General features: G+C 48.0%; 1 protein-coding gene across 2 annotated transcripts in view; it reads right to left on the bottom strand.

Moving 5' to 3' along the window:
- Positions 1-2,031, bottom strand: part of znf318 (zinc finger protein 318) — a 23,411-nt gene extending 21,380 nt beyond the window's left edge. For both annotated transcript variants that reach the window (XM_084948295.1, XM_084948296.1), the window contains exon 1: positions 1,578-2,031. In XM_084948295.1, coding sequence (XP_084804421.1) covers positions 1,578-1,835 — 258 coding nt within the window. In that variant the 5' untranslated portion in view covers positions 1,836-2,031. The remainder of the gene's footprint in view (positions 1-1,577) is intronic.
- Positions 2,032-2,774: the final 743 nt, after the last annotated feature.

The following is a 2,774-nucleotide window of genomic DNA, read 5'->3' as shown; positions in this document are numbered from 1 at the left end:
ATCATGCCAATATAATGAACTGTAACACAAATAATCAGCTGAATGCTCTGACATAAGAAAGTCCCACAATCCCATTTGAACAGGCAGGAAACAAGAATATCTTCATATCTCAGACAACAGAAAAGACCTAATGCCCCCAAATTAGGAAAGGTCAGCAATTACGTGGTCTTCAGTGCCCTCTAGTGGCTAAATAACACGACTGCGGTACACAGATCCAACCCGCAACAAATGCTACGGTGGTAAGTCACATGCCTCTACCAATCTCGATAAATCTCCTAGCATAAACCACCTGTAATTAACGTCAAAGTACAACCCGTGCTATAAGTGGAAATAGACTCATAGAACTGGAGGGATTTTGACTCACATTTGCACAGGAACGCACACGGCTGGAGATCGCTATTCCCCCACACTCATGAAGAAAAACATGCCTAGTGCTCCTCCGACTCGTGATACGGCAGGACCGTCGTAAAAGCATGTGAGCAAACAGTAAGAACAAAGTGGAACTTATCGGCAGAAATTAACGTTCCACTTATAGCGATGCGATTGAAATATAAGGAGACTTTCGGACAGTAAGATTTTACAAAGCTCCTTGTCTTGCAAGCTAAACGTCTACCAACATCATTATTACCAACAAACATCCCAACAGTCCTGCTGTTTAGCATACGTGCTCCAGGTGCCCTTTCTTCTGCTCACCTTCAAGGCCCTTCATAACCTGGCTCCTCCTGACCTCTCTGACCTGTTAAGCACTACCTCTTCAGATCTTCTTCTTCTATTGAGCTTGCTGTGCCTTCTTTCCACCTCAGCACCGTGGGAAGCAGAGCTTTCAGCTGCTCTGCTCCCAGGCTGTGGAGTGCTCTACCCCCACATATAAGAAACACTGGTTCTCTCCCCAAGATTAAATCTCAACTCAAAACTCCTCCGTTCAAATCTGCATATTCACATTTTGTCATTGTTCTACTGTCTTATTCTATTGTTAAATGTCCTTGGGAGTCTTGAAAAGCGCTTTTAAATAAAATGTATTAGTATTTTCTGAGGTTCCTCCTGGAGGATCCCGAGGTGTTCCCAGGCCAGCTGAGCTGCTGAGTCTCCGACGTTCGTGGTCCAAGCTCTCTCCACGGGACTTTCACCCCCTCCTGCCCTCTCTCTGGGAACATTTCGCTACAAAACCAGTGCTAGCCGTGGAATCTCCCTCCACAAAGCATCATTACTGCTCCACACTAATGTGAAACCCACCATCACTGCCGTTAGCTGTATGTGTTTTTATGATGATGGTGAGGATGTCAAGTTAAACGTTTCAAGGCTCGCTGTGTTGAAACGAGTCGTCGGGCAGACACGTTAAACAATAAAACTAAATAATAAACGCGGTACATAAACTGAAAGCTAAGCTCGCGATAAATTGGTCGTTTTTTAAAAGGGGTTTGGTCTAAATCTGATTCCAAACACACTCGTTATAAATGAGAAACAGACATTTTGCCTCTCAGCCGTATCCGTCCCCGCAGACCACCCACACCGGTGTGTGTGCGGTAACCTGCCGGCTGTCCGGTGTGTTCGGCCCGTTCGGACCCCTGCTCTCTCACCTCTCTCGGCGGACCTCCGGTCCATAACTCCCCGCCGCGGTTGCTGTCTGAGCCCGGGGAAGGGTACCTCCTGCGCGGCGGGGAGCGGCGGTAGGGATCCGGGGGTCCGTGGTCGTGGTAGCCGGAGTGGTACGGAGGTCTGGGCCGGCTCCGGTCGTCCCTGTAGCCCGGGGCCGGGTAGGGCCTCGGCGGAGGCGGACCCCGGCCTTCAAAGGGAGGCGGGTAGCCCCCTCTCGGAGGAGGACGACCGCGGTACATCTCCTTCCGCGGAGGTCCTGCGGCTCCTCGCGGGCACGCTGCGGAGGTCACTGAACGAGGAGGACCGAAGTGCGGAGCTCCGCGGATAGATTTCAGCTTTTTCTGCGGATATTCCAATACAAACGGAACGCAGAGCTTTAGCTACGTGCAACACAACGGCCTCCCGCTGCTTCTTCCTCTACTGCTGCTGCTCACCGACATAAACAGCGCGCAGCGAGCTGCTGCCACCCGCAGGCAGAAATCTGTACTGCACATTCACAGCAGCGCTCTCCTCGGCATCAGTTCTTCAACTCATCTTCCTCCGGGCCTTATTCTCACAGTTTTCATCACAACAGCAGTACAATACAATATTATATATATCATATCCATCCATGTATTCTTTTGTGCTTATCCATCTCAGGGTTTGGGAGGCTGGGAAGGGTAAACCCTGCCTGCATGTTTCTTTACATCTGTCGTGCACTCTAGAGGTTTCCTGGGCATGCAAATTCTTATACATCAGCCATTTTCACAGAAGCCAATTGGTATGCAAACGGATAGATCAAACACTTGTGTCCATGTTGATAGTATACTTGCACATAAACCACTACATTGGACATTGATGTGTCACTCCATACCCGCCACCCACTGGTCAGCCAGTGGACATTTGTAAGTGGACATGTAACAAAAAACAAAACTCTTTGAAAAGCATGTTTAAAAAATGAAGTTCAAAAATAATTTTTTTCATGCCTAAAGATGAATAAAAATACTTAAGAAAACAATCCTGATTGAGGTTGTCATAATTCATGCATGAAAGAGTTAAATACCCTCCTCCCCAAACTGAGACGCCTACAGATGCATCTGTGACAACAAACTTATGGCAGCTCTTCGGTTTGCACTTGCACAGACTGTGTGATGTTTATGAAATGCATTGTTCACAAAAGTAACATCATCACACTTTTT

Source organism: Perissodus microlepis, chromosome 13, assembly GCF_051167445.1.
Source record: "Perissodus microlepis isolate ML-2025 ecotype Zambia chromosome 13, ASM5116744v1, whole genome shotgun sequence".
Taxonomy (NCBI): domain Eukaryota; kingdom Metazoa; phylum Chordata; class Actinopteri; order Cichliformes; family Cichlidae; genus Perissodus; species Perissodus microlepis.
The sequence above is the reverse complement of the archived record's forward strand: the minus strand, read 5'-3'. Positions and strand labels throughout refer to the sequence as shown.